We start from the raw sequence: 24,124 nt of genomic DNA, 5'->3' as shown, positions 1-24,124 counted from the left end.
TGAGGATTTGCAGGCTGGTCAGTGAAGCCTTTGGATCTCATTCTGAGGAAGATGAGAAATCACTAGAATGTTCTGAACAGAGGGACCTCACTGTCCTCCCTGAGAAAAAAAGACAGGTCTTAAAGCCACATAGTGGTGGTTTCCTCTGGACAGGTGACAGGTGGCGGCCAAGGGGGAGGACAAGGGACTTGACACATTACTTTCTCTCCTTGTGCATTGTTTGAATAGAGAACACTAAGAATTACTTGATATTTATCACAAGTAAAAATTTACTCATTTCAACAGGAAGTAATACACACATATCCATGCACAGATATATTCATACACATACATATGTGCACACACACACATACACACACACACACCCGTATACACAGGCATGCACATACATAAGCAGGAGCACACACGTATCCACACATCCACACTTGGAGCACTTAGGTATGCCTGAAGATGTTTGGCTGTACCATCTGGTAGAACGCTCTATCATTATGATATCGAAATCACCTACGGCACACCTTCCTTGACATTACCCGGTGGCTGCCGGGATGCTGGAAGGGTCTTGTCCGTGGATGGTGGAAGCTGCAAGGAGCCCAGACATGGGTCAGGACTGAGGAGTAGCCCTGGGCCGCAGAGCTGGTATGGATTGCCTGGCAGATGAGAGCCGGCTTGCCTGAGGTCACATGCTCCTCTGACAGGGACCATCTGCTCTACTGACTCATTGACTTGGGGCCCTAGCCCCCTTTGCTCCCACCTGAGACCACTCTGCAGGACCATTCAGCTTCAGAACTCTCTGGAAGCTTGGCTGATGCTTCCAGGGAGACTGCACGGTAGCTCACACCCTCCCTCCCTAGGGAACCTCCTGCATGCCAACTTCCATCTCAGTCTATTTTCCAGGGTACCTCACATGGGCCAGCCCAGCGGGGCTGGGGGTCCCAGCCAGGCCTTACCTTGTCCTCCTTGTGGAAAGCCAGGCAGGAGGCCCAGTTCACTCCCCGGATGTACGCGGTTGACATTTTGAGGATATCCAGCTTGAAAGGCTGCTCGAGGAAAACGATGTAGTTCTCGGTGATTCCGAAACTGTGGTAATAGCTCGGGGAGAGGAGGGAGTGGGAGATGATGGAGCAGAACACCTCCGTGTGCTTCAAAGGGTTCTTCCCCTTCTTGTCCTCTAGAGAAAGGCAAGGCTCAGGAGCAGCACAGAACCTGGCCACCCCCAGACAACACCACCACCACCTGCAGCTGAGCCTTTCAAGCTGACCTGCTTGCTAAGAAGAACCTTTGAATGAGAGCTGACGAGTGAACCAATGAAGGAACTGCTGCCCGGCTGACGCAGGGCCTCTGGGTGTTCCCACTTAGTGCCCCTTGCCCTGCGACCCCTGGGCTACAATCTGAAAACACGGAGCCCTGGAGCCAGGCCTCTGAGCCAGGGGTCTGCACGACAGCCTGGGGGCTCGACCCAGCCTCCACCTGCTTTTGCATCAAGGTTTCTTTGGAACACAGCCACGCTCCCTCCTTCATGTGGGGTCCGTGGCTGCTCCTGCTCTCGAGCTGCAACGGCTTTGCTGAGGAGCTGCAGCAGAGACCACAGGTCTGCAAAGCCTCATCTATTTATTCTCGGGCCCTTTCTAGAAAAAGCTTGTCAGCCCCTGCTCTGGAACAACACCTCTTCACACACACGGGTCATTGGGGATCATGACCAAAGTGTGGAGTCTGACTCAGTATGTGGGGCTGGGGCCTGAGGTTCTGCATTTTTATCAAGCACCCAGGGGATGGGCTGGGTTCCCAGGCTTCAACTTTGATATTTTGCCGAGGACCATCATTTGAGATGTATCCCCCAGGGTTTCCATGAATTTCTCTTCGTGCTGACCATTCTAACACACCTGGGGGTGAGACTAAGCACCCACTGTGTTAAGGGGCTATTATACATCTTGTGAGAATGGAAGTAGACTGTATGATCCCCATTTTACAGATGGGAAACTGAGGCATGATGGAATATGGTCTATCATTATGGCCAAAGGCACAAGGTTAAGCCAAGAAGACACAGCCCTCTTAGCCTGGCCACCGCCTCTGTTATTAGGGATAATAACACTCACAGAGTGGAGAGAGAGAACGGAATGAAATCATGAAGTTGTCCAAGTAGCTCGCCCTGCGTCCAGACAGCAAAAGTGCGCAGTACATGTTCGTGCTCTTATTCCTCTGTCAGGATGAGTCACCACTGGCCAAAAGGCCTCCCCACCCAGGCCTGGGGCTGGTTTATAATGAGTTATCTGCAAGCGTCCCCACCTTTCTTGTGGCCACCTGTGCACACCGTAAACAGCTGGGTGGTGGGAGGGATGCTTTGGGGTTGTGGGGTGGTTCTTTTCTTCACAAAACAAATGGAGCACAAAGCAAACTGAAATGGAAAGCACCCTGGCCTAGGAGGCAGGACACAGGCATGAATCCCAGGGAAGCCACCAGCATACAGCAGGGGCTCAGTGGGGAGCTGCTGACATGATGTTGGAGGCTCCTGTGAGCTCTGTGACCATGGGCCTGTCACCTGATCCCCCTGGGCCTCATCCTCCTCCTTTGTACTGTGAGGTGGCAAATTCAAATACCTAGACCATCCCCAGATCTAACATTCTAGGAATCCGGCTGGACCCTTTATTCCTTTATTGGCTTAATTCATGGGAGTGTCATTTAACAAGAATACTCATTGTGCCTTCTGACCTTAGGGGCTCACATCTGCCAATAGAGCCTAGTGATGAGCTCAGGAGCCTCTACGGACTATGAGGGAGAGGACCAGCAGGGATCACAGATGGAAGCCAGTTTTCCTAAACCGGCCGGCCGGTCAAGCCAAGCACCCTCTTCGTTCTGCCCTGTCTCCTGAGCCCTGTGCAACCAGCCTCAGAGGCCTGGTCTCCTGGGTGTGGTTCCCAGGAGGGTCCTGGAAAAACAAGGGTCAGAAGCCTCCTCCCCTCAGGAACATGAAATCACAATTGGCCTGGGCTTTGCTCCAGGTTTAAATGGAGAAGGTTCAGAAGGCCCAGAGAAATGAGTGGGGGGTCTGAAAGGCTGAAGATCTGAAGCAGGGCTGAGCTCCCATAACAACACTAGGAATCTGGCTTCAGGGGATGGGATGAAAGTGGGCAGTACAGCTTTGGCATACAAAGTTATGTTCGAAAACTAAAAAAAGAAACTAGATGGAAGGAAGGATGGATGGAAGGAACGATGTTTGATGGGCAAGTGGATGGACAGACAGACGGATGGTTGGATGGATGATGGATGGATAGGCGGATGGATGGATAGGTAGATGGTGGATGACTAACGGATAAATTAATGAATCAATGAATTGGAGCCTAAAGAAAAGCAGGTTAGAATAGTAAAGGAATTCATTCTTTCAAAACGAAGCCCGCTAACATCTCTTTTCCCCTGAAGGAGAAAAGTGTGTTCATGGTCATCTGAATCACCATGAGGGAAAGTGTCAGATTGAGTCTTGTGTCATCAATAAAAATCAGAACTCTTTGGAGGTAGCCACCCTTGGCATCTGTCCTTCGTTATATCCCCAAATTAACCTACCTGGTACAGTGGCAGGTATCTTAAAGATCACATATTTTGTCTTCCCCTTGTCCATGATGGATGTGCCCATATTAAGAACATTTCCAGCTGCATCATAATGAGGATGTGCTGTTGCCAGATTCACAGCCACATATTTGCGATAATCAACCTGCAAAATGACAGCCACCTGGTTTTAAAAATGGGGGAGGGTGAAACTTGATGAAAAGCAGCTGCTTCTAAGTTCAGAAAGGTGATGGCTACTTTTGCATATTTCCTGATGTGAAAATAAAGCAGACTTCAGCTTTAAAGAGGATGTCTACCCGTGTGATCTGATATAACCGCATGGGCGGCCTCCTACAGCATAGAGATCACAGGGGAGTCGGTTGAGCTGCGTGTGTTTTCTGTGGTGGCTGTTGCAAGCCTGCCCCCTGGCCCTACTGGGTGTCCTCAGTGTGGCAGCACTATGCCTCATCACAGAGCAATGACCTGCACAGAGAGGCAGACTTAGCGCTCATCTTAACTGCTGCTTTGTGTCTTTCTGGTTACATCATTTAAATTCTCCCCTTTTGCATGCCACAGAGGCATAAATCTCCAGGCCTCTCTCGTAGAATTATTCTGGGAACAAAGAGTTACAAAAACACTTGGTCAAAGCGAAACTTGACTAACAAGCTCAGTAATGACCCCCCACTCCCAACAGGGCACAGCCACAGAATAATGCATGGCTGGTGAACCAGCTGTCCTCCTCTCCCCCCGCAGAATAGCATGACCTCCGGCCAAAAGTCAGGCAAGTCTTCGTTCTCTCCTAGTATTGCCTCTCTGAGGCTTTGTGGAAAGCATACATCAATTGGACCTATGCCGCCCAGCTTAAAATGTGCTGGACATAATTTTGCAACTAAGAAAAGCATTCCCTTTAACAGATCGTTAAAATGTATTGAGGCTTTGAATAGCCAGCTGGAGAAAAAAATAAGTGGGTCCATTGATTTTCATGAAAATGTTGACTTGATTCTGCCCAGGAAAGGTACCTGCTTGGGCATTTATTTTTGTCCCCCTGTTCTCTGCCGAAGGCCTCCCTCTTCAGGGCAATACAACATAGGGCTGCTCCAGTCCAGGCAATCCAGTACAGTCATTCATTCAAACTCCCATTAAGCTCCCATTCGGTGCCAAGACAGTGGACACTGTTAGGGGTTGAATTGTGTCTTCCAAAAAGATACGTTGAAGTCCTAACCCTTGGTACGTATATTTGGAAACAGGCCTTTGTAGATGTAATCAAGTTAAAATGAGGTCATTCTGGATGGAGGTGGGCCCTAATCCAATGATTTGTATCTCTAGAAGAGATTGGAGTGATGCATCTATAAGCCAAGGAACACCGAGGATTCCTGGCAGCCACCGGAGGCTGGAAGAGGCAAGCCAGCATCTTTCCCTGGAGCCTTCAGAGAGAGCATGGCTCTGAGGACACCCCGATTTCAGATTTCCAGCCTCCAGAACTGTGAGAGACTAAATCTCTGTTGTTCTAACCTGCCTAGTTTTTGGTACTTTGTTTCAGTAGCCCTAAGAACAAACACAGACACAGAGATGAAATGACACAGTCTCCAGAGAAGCTTAGAATCTAGTGCTAAGTGCTGTGCTGGGGAAGCTCAGGATCCAATGGCATTAGAGGAGAGCCTGCCCCCATGAGTTCCTGCAGCCCAATGGCCTAACCCAGGGGGTCCCTCTCACGAGCCAGGAACTGATGCTGGTTGTAGTAGATTCACTGGTACCTTCTCCAGGGTTTCCAGAGTCTGTGGGTTGATTTTCCTCATGTAATTGGTCTCTGTGGTTGCGTAGAAGTCTTCTCCACACTTCATGATATTAATCAGGCAGTTGTCTGTGAAATCGGGGATGGTATGGGACAAGTAGGAGAAAGCTCTGTGGAGGAAAGCAGGTCAAGAGCAAATCAATGGTTGTGTCTACCCAGATGGAAAGTTCTGCTCAAGATGGCTTTAGTTTTCCTACCACTTAAAATGCTCTACTTCAATTAAGGGGAGAAAAAGTTCCAAGTCCCAAAGGATCATCTGAGGAATCTGGAGGACTTGGAGATCAAGTTGCCCAAAGATACCACCATGTTGAATTAGCTAAGAAGTGAGACATCTGGGACAAGACAGCGACCAACTGAACCCTCCTGGGCTCTCAAAAATCCAAAGGTCTCCCACACCAGAGACACCAAGAGCTGGTAGGTTGTTCTGAAGTATTTTAAGAAGTTCTACAGAAATCATATGTACCCAGCCATAATGGCCCCCTAAGGCTAGCAAAACAGCTAATCCTTGCTTTTGGAAGGAATGAGAGTCCACAATGGACACTCCGAATTTGTCTGGGAAATTAGTTTAGTTTTTTTTTTTCTTTTTCTTTAAAGGAAAGCAAACAAATGAGAGAAAACCTCATCATTAGTTTGATCAGAAGATCCAGGATCCATGTATTGGTTAGTGCTCCCCCTGCTGGCGAATGGAGAAGCAGCAAAGCCGCCCTACAGGTGGTGGGTTTGTGTTCCTTACCTCCCCCTCCCTTCCTCTCCCACCTTCCTGCCTGGCTCCTCCCCTGCCTGCAAATGCGAGTTCAGGACTTGCTGTGTGCCAGCCCCAGCACGAGATCCTGGAACTGGAAAGATGACGTCAGTTCCAGAAAAGCAGGAGCAATCTTCCATCTCTGGGCCAGTCTACAGCTACCACATTTCCTAATTCATCTATATCCGGAGAATATCAGGAAGGAGATATTGACAGAGGATCTGATTCTCCAGCCAACTGTTTAATCGTCAAGCCTGTAATACATTCATAGCCATCATAGCCCAGATGATTTGAAACATATTCAACTGAAAACCTTTCCCTATGTCTTTCTCTCATTTGCCAATTTCCCACCTCACAGATCCTCCCACTTTCTCTATGCACATACAAGCAAAAATAAATCCAGGTTTCTTCCTGCTTTTTTACACAAAACATAGCATAACATATGCTCTTTCTACACCTTATTCCACCCTGTGCCCACCACTCAACAAGGTATCTGGGAAATCTTTCCATTCAGCACATATAGAGCATTCTTATCACCCCCCCCCCCCCCCNCCCGTTTTTTGCTCCTGCCTGGTATTTTCTTGTACAGTTTCACTCTTATTTATTTAACTACCCTTCTGTTGATGAACATTTGGGTTATTTTCAGTTCCTCATTATAACAAATGATGTAGCCATAGATAACATTGTACGTTTGCCATTCCAGACACAAGCAAGCCTATCTCTAGACTGAAGAGAATGTGCGTTTGTCATTTTGAGAGATAATTCCAAATTGCTCTCCTACCAGCCATATGGAAAAATACCTAATAACCTGTCAGATGCCTTTTTCCTCTCTTGCTATCAGTGATCAAGAACTGCATGCCATAGACAGGCAAAGCCTGGCCGGGAGAAGGTTTTCATGTACCCTACAGATGATTGTCAGAGGAGCAGACACTGGTTGTTTTGACCACCAAGGATATCAAAAAACATGACCAGATTCAAAACGGACAGTTACTTGGCAAATATGTTTTTGCAGGGGTCCGGATAGGCCATTGTTCCAAACTCTGACACCACAATCCTGTTGGCCTCAATGTTGGCATTGTAGGTATCACTTCTCAGGTATTTGCTCCTGTAATAGACTTCACCTAAAAGAGAAGATGCAGAATCATCCCAGGCTGACAACTTTATAGAGCTTTAAGGTAAATTTCAGCCATGTAAAGGTATTAGGGAAGGAAAGGTGAGTTCACTAGGATGGTCCCCTTTAGTGTGTGCTGGATACAAGAGATCTCACACACATTTCTTCACTTGAGACAACAATAGGGCAAGGTGAGTATCCCTATGAGCTCCATTTTACATAGCAGGGGACTGAGGCTCAGACATGTTCAGTCGACTTGCCAAGAGGTGCTGACCTGGCCCACTGACTATCTCTTCTACCATGCTAGTATCCCTCCAGCGAAGGTCTGGATTTGGAGGACTGGTCCAGAAGGCCTCATACTTGGGCTGGGTTTCCCCAGGACCTGGTTCAGCCCTGGAAACCTTCCACTGGCCATTTCAGCCCCTGGAGTAACATTTGATACCTACTACAATCAGAGGGTGACCTAGTACCTGATTCCATGTATGGTAAAGGATCAGTACCTGTGTGGATGTCTCATTCACATAGACACTGGAGAAAATCAAACTCACCGTGTAAAAGCAGGGTCTCTTGACCAGCTCCTCAAGACCACCCTGAAAATGTATGTATAGGTCTAGACTTGTATTAGGTTCCTATGGCTGTTGAAACAAATTACCACAAACTTAGTGGCTTAAAATGACACAAATTTTTTATCTTACCATTTTGGAAGATGTAACCTGAATGGGTCTTACAGGGCTAAAAAGCAAGATGTCAGCAGGGAATCCATTTCTGGCTTTTCTAGTTTCTAGAAGTTGCCTGCATTGCTTGGCTTGTGGTCACATCACTCTGCCCTCTGATTCTGTTGTCACATCTTTCCTGACTCTGACCCCCCTCTTTTCCTTGTGATGACCCTTGTGATTACACTGAACCCACCTGGATAATCTCCCCACCTCAAGGTCCTTAACTTAATCACATCTGCAAAGACCTTTTTACTTTGCAGAGTAATGTAATATATTCACAGGTTCCTTCTCAAAAAGAAAGGGGAGCAGAGGTGGGGGAGAAGAGAGGAGAGAGCTGAGGAGGCCCGGCTGGGGAATGGATGGATCAGGAAAGACTTCCTGGAGGAGGTGGCACTTGAAATAGTCCCTGGGAGATGAGTAAAAGTATTTGCCCACCATAGATTGGTGGGGAGGGGGGGTGGCAAGTAAGAGAGAGAGTAATGTGTTTCCATTCACTCTTCCTAGAAAATCTGAAAGCAAAGTCCTGGAGGTGGGAAAGGCAGCCCACCTCCTGCAGGAGCTGAGTAAGATGGCCTTCAGCATGATTCAGGGGCTTGAGAGCAGCAGGAATGGGATGAGGTTAAGGGGCGGGGGCCCTCCTGGCATATATGAGGCCTTCAAACCATTTGGCGGACAATTTGAAACCTCTAGGTTTTAAAAATTTCATGTAATTTTTCTGTTAATTATCAAGTGACATGTTGATTTTTCCCTGTTATAGTATACATTCCTTGCTATAGTATAATATATGCTTCCAATGCTGGTACAACTATAATATGCAAAATAGTAGCACCCAGGTCATATTGACATTTCATTCCCATAAAACAAATTGATCAGAGAAATATCCATCACATATCCACTGCCACGATGATGGGCTTAGGAGAGAACACCTTCCCAAGAAATTCTTGTCTGGTGACTTTTTATACCTGAGAAAGGAAACAGTGCTAAGAGCTAAATTTATTGAGTATGTGCGTGCTAAGTACTGTGTGGACACTTTATGTGTATTTTTTTCTGGTTTAAAGCATTGGAAGTATGTAGAATACACCAACCAGAAATGTATTCTTTAGGGGGAAAAAAATCAACCTAATGTCATTTGCTAATCAACAACAAAATAAGGCAAAATTTAAACAACGCTTGAAGGTTTCAAATTTCTTACCAAATGAAGTACAAGGGGCTTAGGCCCTCATGGCCCTGCAGGCCCATTTCCAGTGAGTAAAATTGAGGCACAGAGAGGTTAAGTACCTTGCTTTAAGCCACACAGCCAGGGAGGGGTAAGCTGGATCCAAAGCTGACACAGCCACCACTGTCAGTTTGACCATTCCATCTGACCCTTGTTATTAAAAACGCACCTATGGAAATGTGCTCCCATAACTGCATGGCTTGCTGAAGCTTCACAAACTGAACCGACCCATATGAACTACATCCTAATTAACAGACAGAACATGAGAACCCCCTGGAGGCCCCTCATAGCTTGTCCAGTCACCAGTCCTCCTGCCCCTTCCTGCCCCAAGAACCACTATCTTGACCTCTAATCGCCTCGATTAGTTTTGCCCTCAGGATTGTGTTTATGATCATGTTCATCTCCAAAGGACGTGTCTGTTTCAGTGGTAAGGACTCCAGCTTGCGCACCTAGATGGAAATAATAGCAGTAACTGATTGCTAGTCTTCATAAAATTGGAAGAGACCATGAAAGACCTTCTAGTTCTTTCTCCAGCCTTTGGAAGGTAAACTTTAGAAAGGCTCCGGGGCAGACAACCATTTATCCTCTTCACAAACATCTTTTCACAGGTGACTGCTGTGAAACTAAGTACCACTGAGGTATTTCAGGAGCGGGGGCTCTGTTCTGGGGCTGCAGGAAGAAATAGGGAGGAATGGCTTTGGGTTAACCCAGCCCTGGGTTCGTGTGTTCAACCAGTATCTATTAATCATCTTGGTGGGCCAGGAAGTGGGGGCGAGCAGGGCAGGCACATCTCTACCCCTGAGGGGATTCAAGTCTCCGGGTGGCTATGAATCCTGTTCTGTCATCTACCAACCACGCACTTGACCTTGTGTCAGAGTCAAGACACGGTCCTCTCCGCTCTGATGTGAGGATCATGATATGTTTGTTACGGAGTTGCTGTGATGCTTAAGGCCTGTAAAGCACCTAGCACATAGTAGGTGCTCAATAAAAGCTACATATGCTATTGAGATGCACTGGGTATAGCAGGCAGGCTTTAGTTCTGGGGTTAGTCCTAATCCCAGCCACGTGACGGGGTGAGTCTCTTTAGCTCATTGAAACTCAGCTTTCTCAACTGGAAATTAGGGATCACATAGCCCTCCCCAGATAGGATTGGAAATTTTAAATGAGATGGGGTGATATAAGGAGTTTGGCCCATTGGCACACAGCATGAACTTGCTAAGTAACAGCTGCGGAAATTCTGAATTGGACGTCCAACAAAATCCTGGAGGCAGGAAGACTCAGCTGGGGGTTGGTGAGGCCACACACACTGGTCTTTGGTCACATGCTACACAGACCCTACTTCATGGCCACCCTGGTCTCCCCCTGAGCCAGCCTGTCCTTTGCTGGTCACTCTCTGAGGGTCACCACCTACAAGCACTGGTAGCTAAGGTGCTTTGCCTAAAACGCTTAATTAAGTTCACTTGCAATGTAAACACCCATCCCAGGCTGGCTGTCAGCAGGCTTCCCATTTCTTATAAACAACCAGCCCCAGAGCATGCACAGAGGGCTCAGGGGCCACAGGAAAACGTGTCTCTGCAATTGCTCAAGGCTGACACTCAACTCTGAGGCTGAGATTAAAGAAGGCCACCACACATTCCCCAGAACCCCACTCCCTGATGAGCTCCAATTAGCCACATTCCTTCTAAAGGGACACAAGTAAACAGATGTGCTCCTGCCTGGAATCTTCTAGAACTGGGTCAAGTTTGATATTCTCAGGGGGAGTGGGAGATTTTATACATATATCTATATATGCCTCCATTTTAAGCAAACTCCCAAAAGGCTAGTTTAGAGCTAAAATAATTGAAAAAGTCAGCTTTGGAAAGGTAAAGTTTTGGAGAGCTCTTTTTGTCTCTCAACCTTGGTGATGCTGGCTTTTGGAATTCACATGTTCAAATCCTTGTGGGACAACGACCTCGCCTCTAAATAAAAAAATAATCAAATATACTGCTGAGGGAGACTTGCGTTTACGCATCTCTATGCCTACTTTACAAAAATTTTTTATTTTGAAGTAATTTTAGAGGCACTTGGGTGGCTCATTTGGTTACGTGTCTGACTCTTGATCTCAGCCCAGGTCTTGATCTCAGGGTGGTGAGTTCAAGCCCTGCACTGGGCTCCACACTGGGCCTGAAGCCTACTAAAAAAACAAAACAAAACAAAATACAAAAACAGGACAGGGGCGCCTGGGTGGCACAGCGGTTAAGCGTCTGCCTTCGGCTCAGGGCGTGATCCCAGCGTTATGGGATCGAGCCCCACATCAGGCTCCTCTGCTGAGAGCCTGCTTCTTCCTCTCCCACTCCCCCTGCTTGTGTTCCCTCTCTCGCTGGCTGTCTCTCTCTCTGTCAAATAAATAAATAAAATCTTAAAAAAAAAAATAAAATCCTTAAAATTTAAAAACAAAAACAAAAACTGAAGTGACTTTAGACTTAAGCACTTCTGTGTACCCTTTTTCTGTCTGGCTTCTCCCCCNTCCTTAAAATTTAAAAGCAAAAACAAAAACTGAAGTGACTTTAGACTTAAGCACTTCTGTGTACCCTTTTTCTGTCTGGCTTCTCCCCCACTCCACTCCTTTAGTTAAGTCTTTATTGGGTTTTTAAAGCATTAACTTTCACTGGCTTCTGCCGAAGGCCACAGACCATTTTTGTATCTTTCTTTCTAATTCCAGTCTTTTCTTTCTGGTTTGGCACTGATTCGGGTTCTCTGTGCTGGCTGTACACTAATCACCTGGTGCTCTGAAACAGTGGCAGAAGCCTGAGCCCCACCTCCACGGCACGCTGATGAACTTGGTCTTGGGTGGGACAGGGCATCGAAGCTGGAGGTCCACCGTGGAGGTTTTCTGAAACCTCACTGTGCTCAGGGCCATCTAGGAAATGTGTTAGAAACACTAATGCTCTGACTGTGCCCTTTAGGATTATGATTCACTCAGCCCTGGGTGGGGTCTCAGGATTTGTGACTTTAATCCTAGAGGATTCCGATGTAAGAGGTACACAAACCACCTTTTGAGAAATACTGGCTTTGTGTTATCTGTAAATCAGGGGATCCTGCTCACCCTGTACATGACCCCTTGAATCATGTATAGCAGTACTTAATATTTTTGGTTTGTGTTTCTACTCTTGGGGAGTAGAATGGGGAGACTCTGAGAGTTCTAGAGGAGAGACGAGGCCAGGCTGTGCCATACCAATGTTGGCAATCTGACAGTCTCGAGAGGATTGTCTGGAGAGACAAGGAGAGATGGTAGCCAGCAGGAGTGGAAAGTGGAGCAGAACTGCATAATGCTTAGGTCATGAGCTTCTGGATTTGGAGAGCACTGGGTTTATATCTGACCTCCACCACTTCCTACTGTGTGCCTTTGGGCAAGTTACTCGGCCTCTCTGGGCCTCAGGCTCATCTGTAAAATCAAGAGGTACCTTCCTCAGGAGCTGTAGTGAGGGCTGTTGTAGTTGGGCACAAACCACTCGGGCCAATGACCAGCAAGCACTCCCTGTAGTGAGTGTTGAAAAAATCAACGGGAAATGTATTGCTTCTTTCTCCTAAAACAACCTTTACCTCGTTTGTGTCATTTGGGCTCCATAAAGAGTTTCCTAGTGCCCCTCTGAGCCAGGCCCGGTGCTGGGTGATGAAGACACAACACTTTGAACAGAAACCCTGTGTTCTGGGGCCTCCCACCGTAGGCGGGAGAATGGCAAGCTGATGACTGCAAAGCAGAATGGGGCATGTACGTTTGACACAGGCCAGGTTCAAGAACAGGATGGGGAAGGGGGAGTAACTGAGTGGACTCTCTGTATTTCCCATTTTCCAGCCAGTTCCAGATTATGCACAGAATTGAGTCTTTCATGCTATTGCATATATTTTTTTAATTTTCTGTATACTATGTTTTAATATCTTTAAAAACCTTCCTGGTTGGAGGAGACTGTCCTTCCCTGGACTAGCTAATTCTTAAAGGTAGAAGAGGGCCCAGCGTGTCTTTGAGATGAAAACGAACCAGTCCAGAGCCAGATCTCCTCTCTCTGGCCCATGCCCTCCAGGAGGCAATATTCCTCTGCCTTCATCACCCCAGGGCCAGGTTCCAGGCAACCAGAGACCACCCCTGAAGCCCAAAGCCTGCCAACACTATTCACACCAGCCGATCCTAAGCTGTTTACTCTGCCCCATTTTGTCTTTCCCTCAGAAACCTCAGGACAGGTCACAGCCTATGTGCTTCCCCTGCTCCTGTCTGCTGCCTCTGGACCACCCTGGTGCTATCCACTGTGGGCCAGCATGACGTGCTCTGCCTCCTAGGACCTGTGAGTATAATAGGGTTTGTTCCCAAGCCTCTCTCTGTCTCTCTTTGTTGTCACACCTAACTGACCATCCCATAAAAGACCACAAAACAGCTACTTACCTTTGACAATGAATTTTTAGTTTGAAAATCTACTAGAAACTTTTAGAAAGTCTAAGTAGCATGGGATAACTTTGGTCATGTGCCTGTTTAACCCACTCAAGGATTTTGGTGGATGGCAGCCATGCTTCTGAAAGACAGCCATGGCTTGGTCATCCTCTGCTAGTTCTCTTGTCCCCAGAGTCTCTATGGAAGGATGTGGAAGCCCTCATTCAGTAAGCTGTGAGGGGTCACTTAAGCTACCTGCCGTTTCTCAGGGGGATGTGTTGGGCTGGGGAGAGGAGAGCAGGGATGGTTGCAAGCTTAAACCCTAGACAACACAAGTCAGATCCCAGCCCTACCTCAGTGACCTCACTTGGAGAAGTCAGTCAACCTCTCTAAAATTCCCATTTTCACATCTGGAAAGAGGACAAGCACACCTCCCATGCAGAGCAGATACGAGCACCTGAAATGGACCACAAGGGACCTGGCAGCCCAGTGAAGCAGGGCCTCATGGAAAGGAAGCCACTGTACTTTTACCTTTCATGCACATCATCCAGAACAGAATTTATTTCCCTAGGAATCATTGGTAACTTCTGTTTAGGAAAGGAGGGGACTGTTAAGGCTTAGGGCTGTCAGGAAATATGGAACCAACCACTCTGTAGCTGAGTCTCAGTAAAATCTGTTAAGTTTTTGCAAACTCAGAGCTCATGGTTTTCACACATGGGGTCTCTATTCATGAAATCTTAGAGCAAGCCACTGGCGTGGAGTCTGCACTCAAAAAAATAATTGCTGACTGGCTTAGAAGAAATAGTAATTAAGCAAAAATAACCCGCTAATGCTTATTGAGCACGTGTTCTGTGCCAGGAATTATACAAATCTCCTTACACATATTAATGCCTTTAAATTCCATAGCAACTCTGATATCTTCATTTTACAGATGGGGAGACAGACACAGAAAGGGTCAATAACTTGGCCAAGGTCACACAGCTTGGGTGCATGTTAGCTAGGATGAAGATTTTATTCAAACCCAGTGACACTAATGGTGGTTTTCAATCTATTCTGCACCTACCAGGTGCCAGGCCCTTGCTAGATACCTGGCCCTTCTAATGATCATGACAGCTCTCCAGAGGAGATCATCGAGCTCTTTTTACTGCAGAAGAAATGGAGGCCAAGGAAGGTGAAGTGACCAGTTTGTCATGCTGGAATGCAGGGGTTAAAGAAAATGTCACCAAGCTGAAGCATGTGGACACAAACTTCCCCAGCAGGTGACCCTGAGCCTTCTAAAGCCTCAGGTGACCCACCCCGGACCTCTTTAAGAACTCAGAGCATGCTGTTGTGACATACACCAGCTCAATGGCCAACAACAAAGAGTTTACTATCCACCTCGTGAGCCGGTCACCTGAACCCAGAATTCTAACTTATTCAGCCATTTCAATCTCCCCTTTGGGAGAGCCACTGAGCTTGTTGCTTGAGTGACTGGCTCTCCCTTGCCTGGTGAGCAATATATTCAGCTCTGTTCCTTTCAGGTCTGTGTTTTTCCTGTTTTGATTTGAGGTATGTCTGACTCCAAAGCCAGTAATCTCTTCCTGCTCTCGCCCATCTTAATGAGAATGCATATCATTCTGCAGGCTGGACTCTTTTGAAAGAAAATCTTGGCCGCCTTTCCAGGGAGGTTTGTGCTTGTGGTTGGCTGAAGGATGGCCTCCCCAAGAGGTCCATATTCTAATCCCTGAAACCTATGAAGTTGTTACCTTATAGGGCAATGCAGATATGATTATATTAAATATTTTGAGAAGGGAGATGATCCTGGATTATCTGGGTGGGCCCAATGCCATCACAAAGGTCCTTATAAGAGGCAGGCAGGAGGGTCAGAGAAGGAACTGTGATTATGGGGGCAAGGGAAGTGGAGAGAATGAGGGAGAGAGAGCAGGTGTGCAAGATGCTTTGCTGCTCTTTGCAGATATAGGTGGGGCCACAAGCCAAGGAATGCAGGCAGCCTCTGGAAGCCAGAAAAGGCAAGGAAATGGGTTATCTCCCTGGAGCCTCCAACACCTTGATTTTAGCCCAGTTTTGACTTCTGACTTCCATAACCGTAAGAATAAATTAGTACTGTTTTAAGCTACTAAATTTGTGGCTGTCTTTACAGCAGCAACAGCAAACCAACACAGTACTCTTACCATCTCTAATCATGAAGCTGTGGAGCAAGGCCAGGCCATCAAACCAATGGTTGTATCTGGTCTCCCCCACTGTGTGCATTCCAGGCCCATTGCGGAGCAGGGTGCCCTGCAGCCATGTGGGAATCCTGCCTGTTAAGAGAAAGAATGTTTTGTTTCCAGTTTTCACAACCCAACCAAAAAGCTACGAGACGTGGCCATGGAAAGGAATTGAGGTCACAGTCCCAACACAACTCACTGCACCCACTCATTCCTTCAGCAGTCGTTTCCAGAAAGGGTAGGATATGCCTGGATTGTGCCAGCACTGAGGATACCGAGATGAATCGACGTCATCCCTATCTTCAAGTTGCTCACCACCCACGGAGCAGATGGATGAACAGACACCCAAACCACACCACACTAAAGGCAGGCAATGTGACAGGATCAGCAAGGGGGCTGTTTGGAACAGAACCTCACCCCCAGGTTGGGTGAGAGCAGGAGGGTGGGGACTGCTTTCTGGAGGAGCCGCTGGCTGAGTCTTGGGGGAGGGGAGTAGATATTGGCCTCACAAATGCACAAGGAAAGAACATTCTAGAACTAGAATTGCCATCCAATATGGTAGCCACTGGCCTCATGTGCCACTGAGGACTTGAAACCTGGCCAGTCTGAACAGAGATGTGCTGTAAAGTGTAAAATGCACACTGAATTTCAAAGGCTAAGTATGAAAAAAATGTAAAATATCTCATTAGCAATTAAAAATATTGATTACATGGAGAACTTATAACATTTTGGATATGTTGCCTTAAAAATATACCATTAAAATTCACCTGTTTTGGTGGGGGGTTTTTTTGTTCGTTTGTTTTTACTTTTTTAAGTGTGGCTATTAGGAAATTTAAAACTACACATGTGGCATGCATTGTATCTCTGTTGAACAGCGCTGCTCTAGAGATGGGGTGCTGGAGCAGACGCTTTTTGTGCCCCACCCTTGTCCTTTTGGCACTGACCTCTCCCTGAAGGTTGCTTTCTGCCACTACCTGCAGCTCTCTGCCTGAGGGCTTTGTTTTCACTGCTAGAGCTGCTCTGCCCACACACTGGGCAAGCTGGAACAACTTGGAGTTAATGCCCCTAGAAGTGGCTGTCACCCAATGATGGATGGGGATTTGGGCATCACATGTCACCACTTCCTTGCCCTCAGCTGGGACCCTATGAGGCATGTTTTACACTATGCCCAGAGGGTTCAGCTCTGATGGCTCACAGTGGTCAGTGGCTTGACAATGTCCCCTTTATTGGTTTCCCTCCCAGTGTTTCTTGGGATCACGTCCCAAATTAAACTACTTACATCTGAATTCTTATCTCTGGGGGGACCTGAACCAAGAGACCAAAGACCAGCTCAAAGACCAGGAGATGTGCCAGTTGTTTAGCAAGACTGGTCTGCAATTTTTGAGCGAGGAAGCATAAGTATTGAGGCTGGAGAGCTAAGTAGGGACTGTGTGACAAAGGTCAATGTGACCACACCAAGGGCTTTGATTAGATGCTCAGAAGACTGGGACAGCTTGCCCAGTTAAAACAGGGAATGAGAAGATCAGAGTTTTGTGCATGTGCAATTTTTTTCTTGAGATAAAATTCACATAACAAAAAAACCGACCTTTTTTTTTTTTAAAGATTTTTATTTATTTATTTGACAGAGATAGAGACAGCCAGTGAGAGAGGGAACACAAGCAGGGGGAGTGGGAGAGGAAGCAGCAGGCTCATAGCAGAGGAGCCTGATGTGGGGCTCGATCCCATAACGCCGGGATCACGCCCTGAGCCGAAGGCAGACGCTTAACCGCTATGCCACCCAGGCGCCCCAAAACCGACCATTTTAAAGTATACAATTCAGGGGTTTTAAATATATTCACAATGTTATGCAATCTTCGCCATCCAGTTCTAGAACATTCCATCACTCCAAAACAAAGTCCTGTCCTCCTGACAACCATTAATCTACTTTCTAAGGATCTGCCTCTTCTGGACACCTCATATTAATGGAATATGCTCAGATTTGGGATTTCAAAAGTTGTCTCTGTGGTGTAGAGAGTGGCGGGAGGAGGTGTCAAGAGCAGGTGGGAGGACCAGAGAGAGATGGAGAGAAACAACAGAGCAGAGAGTCTGGAGATGTAGAATGGATAGGACTGGGAGTTTGAGTGAATATGGGGGAGAGGGGAGGGAGCACCCCGAAGTGCCACCAAGTCTCCTGCCTGGGCAACCAAGTGAATAGTGGGGCTATTCACAGAGACCCAGATGCAGGAGAAGGAGCAGGTGAGGCAGAGCAGAGAGAGATGAACCTGAGCACAAAACCTTAGACAGAAGGACACGTATTGAGCACCATTCGCCAGCACTGGGGGGCAGGTGCATTAAATCCTAAAGTCATTGAAGAAACTCTATATGGTACCTGCAGACTGTTTGACATAAGAGGGAACGGAGGCAGGAAATGCTTAAGTGGCGAAGGTGGTCTCGGAGCCAACAATGCATAGCCAGACATGAAGCCTGGACATGGCCTCTGTGGGCAGACTTGGCCAGATAGGCACAATCTTTAGTTAGCGGTCAGCCAGTGATTAGACTTGACCCAGGACTAGAGGCCTGGACTGAGAGTTGGGAGCCTGTCCTTCGCTGACCACCTGGTCTTGGGCAAGTCACAGCCCCTCTCCAGCCCTCAGCTTCCCTCAAGGAGGGAGGAGTGATTTACAGCAGTGGTTTTCACACCTGGAAGCAGCCAGAGGGCTTGTAGAAACACAGATTACTGGGCTCCACCCCCCCGCATATCTGATTCCGTGGCTCTGGAGTGGACCCAGGAATTTGTGATTCTAACAAGTGCCCAGGTGATGGTAAGTCTGCAGGTGTGGGGTGGAGGTGGGGAGAACAGCTGATCCGGATCCAGCGGTCCACTCAGATCTGTAAGTTCTAGGATTCCCGCTTTCTAAAATGTCCAAGGATTCCCATGCTATCATTAAACATAAGGGTTATGGACAACATGTTCATGGCATCCCAAAGCATAAAAGGAGAGGCGTCGGAGGCTCTCTTTAAAAAAAAAAAATTAATAGTAAACATACATCTGTTTTTGAAAAAATATTTGTAGTCTATACAATCTCTATCTTCTAAAAACTTAAAATACTCCAATATTAGGAGTGCTTGAGATGGAAATAGAGCTGATTTTATTTCCCTCTGTGCTCCCATTAGCACTTTCAAGTTTTTATATATGTGCATATACATAAAACACACACACATATAGATCATACATTACCTTGGTAATCAGAGAAAAACAAACCTAAAATCTATTCTTTCAAAAGCCCTCCAAGGCAATTCCTTGGTTGAAATGTCCAATCTGACTTTCTTCACAGAGAAATGCTCACTGGGGAAAAGCCTCCAGATCCAAGCATCTGAAGATGAAACCGCCCTCCTGCCTGAGCCAGCCCACTCGCTGTTCTCAGGGGCAGCACAGAAGAGAGAGCCAGAGAAACAGCAGATGAAGAGAACAAGGTGCAAAGCCCGCTAAAGGAATTTTCTCGTGGAGGGTCCCACTCTGGGTCTGTTTGTCTTACGGCTCTGCAGGTATTCGAAGGCCCAGATCGTGGGCTCCTGCGAGGAAATGAAGACACACTCTGCATGCCCTCCGGCGTGCACACGCGAAAGTGGAAGCCCATGTATGCTTCTCATGCCATTTTGAAATTAACTTAGGATGCACATATTTGCACAAAAGTACTACCCGCCTGGAATGGGCCACACTTTGCCGAATAATTCCATTGTGTACATGCCAATCGTAGCATCTCCAGGCTCTTTGCCTGAAGTAGTGAGAATGACTCTCTCCCTGGAAACAGTTCCATGTATAAAAGGCACACCTAGATTTTCACAGAAAATATGTCTGGATTGTAGCTCATTCCCCACTATGTACTGTTCTCCAGATTTTCCAAAAATAATTAACAATACATATTACTGACATAAACAGAAAAAAAGTGTATGTCTAAATATATAAGAAGAGCCAGTCATCTATACAAACGCTCACCTGTTACTTTGGCCCTCACAGGTTCCAGCTGCTCCTTCTTATTTTTGCCAAAAATTATATCCATGGCATGGGGCGCTGGGCGGGAGTGATGTTAACAGCGAGCAGACACTCTGCTGTGTTCAAGGCAACTGCTCTTCGGCTCCTCCTTTTCTCTCCTTTTCGCTCTCCTGCAGCTTCCTTCTCTTAACTCTCCTTCCCTCCTGATGCCCTGAGTGCCTGGTATCTCTTCGCACACAGAGGGAAGCTGCACTGGCTCTGGCGTTATTTATCTGTGGTCAAAGGTCAATTCCCCAGCCATGAGTCCTGTCTAATCTTTAACCCTCTTACTGTGACCCCAACTCCCCTTCCAGTTCCACTTCTGGCTTAAGCAAGAAAAGCTAGTCTTCTGCTGCGTTTAAATTGGCGTGATAATTCAGTGGGTGCTTTCTGCGTAGGTATGCAGCCTGAAATAATCCAACCCAGGAGGTGGAGATGATTTACAATCAGAACAAGAGAAACTGCTAGGATCTGGGATTAGGGGAGCCAAGAGTGCGTCAGTCGCTAGAATTCCTTCGCACATGGTGGGAACTTCTTCAGCAGACAGGGCTTGTTTTGTTTTGTTTTGTTTTGTTTTGTTTTGAATAAAGGTCCCTGAGCCTCCCCCTCCTTAAAAAATCATATTCAAAGAGCAACTTAATTTATTATATTTCTCTTTTGGATAAGTAAACATAAAATGTTAACCCATTCAAACCAATTTAAATATAGGGAACCAAAAACTCTACCCGAGAACAATGAGGAATTGTTAAAAACAAACAAATACCCAAAAAACAAATGTCAGTTCGACTTCCTGGTCTAACAGGAGAGAGAAAGGATGCCCATCTGAGATTTGAGAGTTCCCCTGTATTTGTGCCTCTCGGTGTGATGCCATTCCCTAAAATCCATATTCAAGTGGCTTTGAATGTTGGATGATGAGCAAATGGACTCCTCTCTACTCTTGCTTAAAGAATGAAGCAGCTGTTTCCTCTCCCGGTAGAGGAAGACAGGGTGTGGTGCTGGTCTTTGTGTGGCTGCTGAGTACAGTTCTTGTCAGGTCTGGGCCGCGACCGCGTTCCTGGATCTGGGAGCCCAGTCCGGACAGCTGCCTGGTGTGGCTGCGCGCCCGCCCCTGGCTGCACACTCCAATCACCTGGCTGCACACGCTCCTGGGTCCGGTGCTGAGCCTCCCTCCACACCGCTGATGTGGGATCTCTCAAGGCACAGCCCAGCCCTAGGTGATCTTAAACATGTCTTGGATGATTCTGATTCTTGGCAGCTGTTGAGGAGCCCTGGTCCTGGGGAAGATGCTGTACATTGGGGTTGATACTAGATTCAGAGTCTTCCCTTTTCTATGTGTCTGCTTTATTCTCTCTGAGCCTCCATTTCCTTAACCATAAAATGGGGGTGTAATGATATCAAAGTCCCAAAGTATTGTAAACCAAGGGTCTAGCAAAAGCACCTGGCCCCAAACAGCTACCATTTATTACCCTTTCCTCCCCATTCGCTCAGAAGCCTGTTCCCTTTGACCCACATTTTCCATTCAGTCCTGTAACTTGCCAGTTTATTCTTCTGTCTGGTCTAAACATGTGTATCCATGTCAGGGTTATTATTCCTAGGTTGTGGAAGCTGTGTCTTCATGGGGATTAAGTGAGAATGTCTGGCATAAACTATGGGCTCAGGAAAAAAAAAAAAGAACTGCACTAGGCAGCAGCTCTGGTGCAGGGAAAAAAAGAGCTCAAGGCTTAGAGGTCAGAAGACCTGTTGGGATCTCAGGGCTGCGATTTAAAAAGTGTGACTGTTGTCACAACCCCTCTGAACCTCACTTTACTCTGCAAAACAGGGCGGCAATACCTAGGCCAGAGGGTTTGTGGGGAGGACAATACTGAAATCACAGGAGGGAAAACATGACCGTGTCTCCTTTCTTGTCCATTTTGTATATCCAGCAAAGCAATGGCCCCCAACCATTGCAAGTGCTTTCTCTGAGTCAAGTGCTTTGCAAAGCACTCTACATGTGCTAGCTTGCTCTGACTTTATATAATCCTATGAGATGGGTATTCTTCGCATCATTGTAGAGATGCAGAAAGTCAGGAAAGATAACCAACTTGCCTTAGGTCACACAGCGACTAGGAGACAATTAGGAAGCCCAGCTGGGCAGCCTGACTCCAAAGTATACACTCTGTGACAATTCCACTCAGTGCTAATGCATGATGGATGTTTGCTAGATTTCTGTGGAATGAAGTAATGGGTATATGTGTTGATGGGTGGAGGACGCGGGAGGGCCATTCTTGGGTTGATATCATTGCCCTGTTATATAATACTGAGAAACCAAGGCCAGCTTTCTTTATTCAGGCCCTAACCGCACCCTGGGGACAATTACATGGTGAGGTCAGGATTTTTTGATAATGGGAATAATAAATTGATCATGTATTAGTTTTCTAGGGCAACCATAAGAAAGTACCACTGGGTGGCTTAAATAGCACAAGGTTGTTTTCCTACACTTCTGGAGGCTGGAAGTCCAAGATCAAAGTGTCAGAAGGGTTGGCTTCTGAGGCTTCTCTTCCTGGTGTGCAGATGGCCATCTTTTCTACCATGTCCTTACACGGTCATTCCCCTTGGCACATGCATCCCTGGTTGTGTGCCCAATTTCCTCTTCTTATAAGGATACCAGCCAGGGTGGATTAGGGCCCACCCTAATGGACTCATTTTAATTTAATCACTTCTTTAAAGGCTCTATCTCCAAACGCAGTTGCATTCCAAGGTGCTGGGACTCCAACATGTGAGTCTTGGGGGGGGTAGGGGAAGACACGATTCAGCCCATAATGATATCATGAAGGTTCAACAAGTTAAGAAAAGGTGCTTTGGCTGGAAGTATCAATATCTGCAGAAACCCGGAGGATGTGCCTCTGTCTCAGACATCAAGTGGTTGCCAAGCTCTGGAGTTATAGAGGTGGCTAATGAGACTCCGTTCTGCCTTCTTCACTCCCGTGATGTTCTTTTTGTTGGGAGGCAGCATCCTCATATCCCAAAGGACATACATTTCCCAAAGGGGTTAGGGGTCCTGCAGTGGTTCAAGGGACAGCCTTTATGTTGAATGTCCGTCCTCCCTCTTTGTAAACAGAGATAACGAGCAGGAGCTGTTCTTTCTCAAGAAGATCTGGCATTTCTCTGGCCCCATGAAAATCTGACCCCTGGTTTCTAGGTCTTTGCTAATAAGGGAAGAGTGGGACAGGAGCCTTGTCACCAGTAGGAGCTGTCTCCTGGCCTGTTCTCCAGCCTCTCGTGAATGCCATTCACTGGATGCTTGACACGTGCCAAGTACCATGCTAGGTGTCTGATGAGCAGCATGTCACTTAATTCCTACACAGTCCTGCAAGGGAGTCATTCGTAGCCTTCTTTTTACAGCCCAGAGACGGAAAGGAACTTGATTCAGGTCAACAGCTCATCAGTGCATATTCCTCCGCACTACACAGTAATGCTTACCACTTGCTGAAGTGTCTGGTTGAGGAACAGAGGTAGAGAGGACAGCAAAGGTGGGTGTTCCACAGAGAGTTTTTATAATGCATTTGCTGCTTTCAGGTGGACTGAAAACTGGCCAGTGCATAAGAGAGCAGGGCAACGGGAACAGGGAGGGGAGTAGCTCATCTTAAGCAAGAGGTTTGGTCATTCACTGCCGTGAAACTAACCACTCTGAAACTTCGTGGCTTAAAGCAACTGTCATTGTTCTTACCTCTCTGGGCTCAGTTCTGTGGGCTTATTGGGCTCTGCTGGGAGTGCTTCTGCTTTCATCACTTGGGGTTCCTCAGCTGGCAGTTCACTGGTGTGCTAGGAGGGCTGGGTCTGGGCCTCTCTCCCTCTCCATGTAGTCTCAGGGCCTGTCCTTGACCCTCTCCATGGAATCTCTCCAGCAGGATAGCTGATTCCTTCCATGGCAGCAAAAGCTTCCCAAAAGTGTTTTATGAGAGAGGCAGCAGAGGCTCCAGCCTCCTGTCAGGGTGAACCCAGGACTGGCATAATTTCACTTCTATTGGTTAGCACAAATCCCAGAACCAGCCAATGTGCAGCGGGGAAGCACTAAGCAAGGGTGTGAACATGGTGCCTGGGCGGTGTGGTCCCTTGTTGGGCCATCTTTGGCGTTAGCAACCCCAATGGACCCATGTGCATTGGAGCCACAGCTCTTCCGCTTACTAGCTGAGCGTCTGTGTTGCTTGTTTAAATCTCAGACCCTCAGCTGCCTGATCTTGAAAATAGGAATTAGAATACCTGTCCCACCAGGTGGCTGAAAGGTTTAAATTAAACTGTAAAAACTCCAATCATGTCTGTTGTGGTGGTTAGAATAAAACAGGAGCTTATAGCGTGTCCCTTTCCTTTTTTTTCTTGGGCAAGAGAGAAAAATTGGAAAGCCAATATGAT

The 24,124-nt window shown here is 47.1% G+C and overlaps 1 protein-coding gene and 1 long non-coding RNA gene across 7 annotated transcripts in view; one reads left to right on the top strand and one right to left on the bottom strand.

The window, feature by feature from the left end:
• The window catches only part of LOC105236981, a 67,852-nt gene extending 48,051 nt beyond the window's left edge, over positions 1-19,801 (top strand). The window contains exons 3-8 of one of the 3 annotated variants that reach the window (XR_004619255.1): positions 1,173-1,588; positions 4,864-5,020; positions 5,554-5,743; positions 5,924-6,040; positions 13,319-13,433; positions 19,038-19,801. This is a non-coding gene — a long non-coding RNA (uncharacterized LOC105236981). Of the gene's footprint in view, positions 1-1,172; positions 1,589-4,863; positions 5,021-5,553; positions 5,744-5,923; positions 6,044-13,318; positions 13,434-19,037 lie in introns of all 3 variants that reach the window. The other 2 variants (XR_002142374.2, XR_004619256.1) reach the window with 2 other exon arrangements.
• Positions 1-19,837, bottom strand: part of BCO1 (beta-carotene oxygenase 1) — a 37,906-nt gene extending 18,069 nt beyond the window's left edge. For 2 of the 4 annotated variants that reach the window (XM_034639571.1, XM_019798044.2), the window contains exons 1-6: positions 19,700-19,837; positions 15,688-15,816; positions 7,063-7,192; positions 5,292-5,439; positions 3,556-3,703; positions 948-1,168 (exon numbers count right to left, since the gene is read on the bottom strand). In XM_034639571.1, coding sequence (XP_034495462.1) covers positions 948-1,168; positions 3,556-3,703; positions 5,292-5,439; positions 7,063-7,192; positions 15,688-15,816; positions 19,700-19,763 — 840 coding nt within the window. In that variant the 5' untranslated portion in view covers positions 19,764-19,837. Of the gene's footprint in view, positions 1-947; positions 1,169-3,555; positions 3,704-5,291; positions 5,440-7,062; positions 7,193-15,687; positions 15,817-16,038; positions 16,485-19,699 lie in introns of those variants that run through there. The other 2 variants (XM_034639569.1, XM_034639570.1) reach the window with 2 other exon arrangements.
• Between the last annotated feature and the right edge of the window lie 4,287 nt (positions 19,838-24,124).

This window comes from Ailuropoda melanoleuca, chromosome 12, assembly GCF_002007445.2.
Source record: "Ailuropoda melanoleuca isolate Jingjing chromosome 12, ASM200744v2, whole genome shotgun sequence".
NCBI classification, from domain to species: Eukaryota; Metazoa; Chordata; class Mammalia; order Carnivora; family Ursidae; genus Ailuropoda; species Ailuropoda melanoleuca.
The sequence above is the reverse complement of the archived record's forward strand: the minus strand, read 5'-3'. Positions and strand labels throughout refer to the sequence as shown.